Here is an 805-nt window from a genome sequence, read left to right as displayed (position 1 = left end):
AAAAAAAAAACAATAAAATTAAATTAAATTGAATTAAATTAAATTAAATAATTTAAAATAAAATAAAGAAAACCAAAACAATGAAGTCAAATCAAACCAAGTCAAATAAAATAAAATATAATAATTTAAAATAAATAAATTAAAATAAAGTGAAATAAAATAAAATAAGATAAAGTAAAATCGAATCAAGTCAAATAAAATAAAACAAAATAAGTAAAATCCAATAATTTAAAATAAAATAAAATTTAAATATAACAAAAAAAAAAATAAGTAAACCAAATAAAAATAATCAAATTAAAAATTAATGAAAATAATTGAAATGTACGAAAATAAGAAATAAAATCAAACTTCTATAAAATTCCTCCTTTCCCTTTCTTCCAGGCCATGACACCTGCTTTGAACGCATTATGACACGATTTGGTCGCAAAGGCACCTACGTAGTCATAGGCGATGGCACCGAGGAGGAGAATGCAGCGAAGACGTACAACTTCCCCTTCTGGCGCATTTCGTCGCATAGTGATATACGCGCACTTTACACAGCGCTCGATATGGGTTTCTTATGAAAGGCGCGCTGCTGCAGCTGGATATATTGCGCGACATTTACACTGTAAAAAAAATAATAAGAAGTAAGTTAAATAATGACAATTATAATATTAAATAATTATTGAGTTAATTAACGAAAAAAAAAACGCATACATACATAAATACAGTTATAAGAAAAAATCTCTTGCATGTAAATTAAATATCGTTGTAGCTAAGCAAATGTACGCACCTAAAAATTAAAAGACTTCTTAATCACTATATT

At 25.8% G+C, this 805-nt stretch overlaps 1 protein-coding gene across 1 annotated transcript in view; it reads left to right on the top strand.

Moving 5' to 3' along the window:
- Positions 1-796, top strand: part of LOC108355713 (developmental protein eyes absent-like) — a gene marked incomplete at its 5' end in the record, with an annotated part of 2,110 nt that extends 1,314 nt beyond the window's left edge. The window contains one exon of the mRNA XM_017606851.1: positions 382-796. Coding sequence (XP_017462340.1) covers positions 382-563 — 182 coding nt within the window. The remainder of the gene's footprint in view (positions 1-381) is intronic.
- Positions 797-805: the final 9 nt, after the last annotated feature.

Source organism: Rhagoletis zephyria, unplaced genomic scaffold, assembly GCF_001687245.7.
Source record: "Rhagoletis zephyria isolate East Lansing unplaced genomic scaffold, Rhagoletis_zephyria_1.1 Rzeph_scaffold_49018, whole genome shotgun sequence".
NCBI lineage: Eukaryota > Metazoa > Arthropoda > Insecta > Diptera > Tephritidae > Rhagoletis > Rhagoletis zephyria.
Note: the sequence above shows the minus strand (reverse complement) of the source record. Positions and strands in the feature narration are given on the sequence as shown.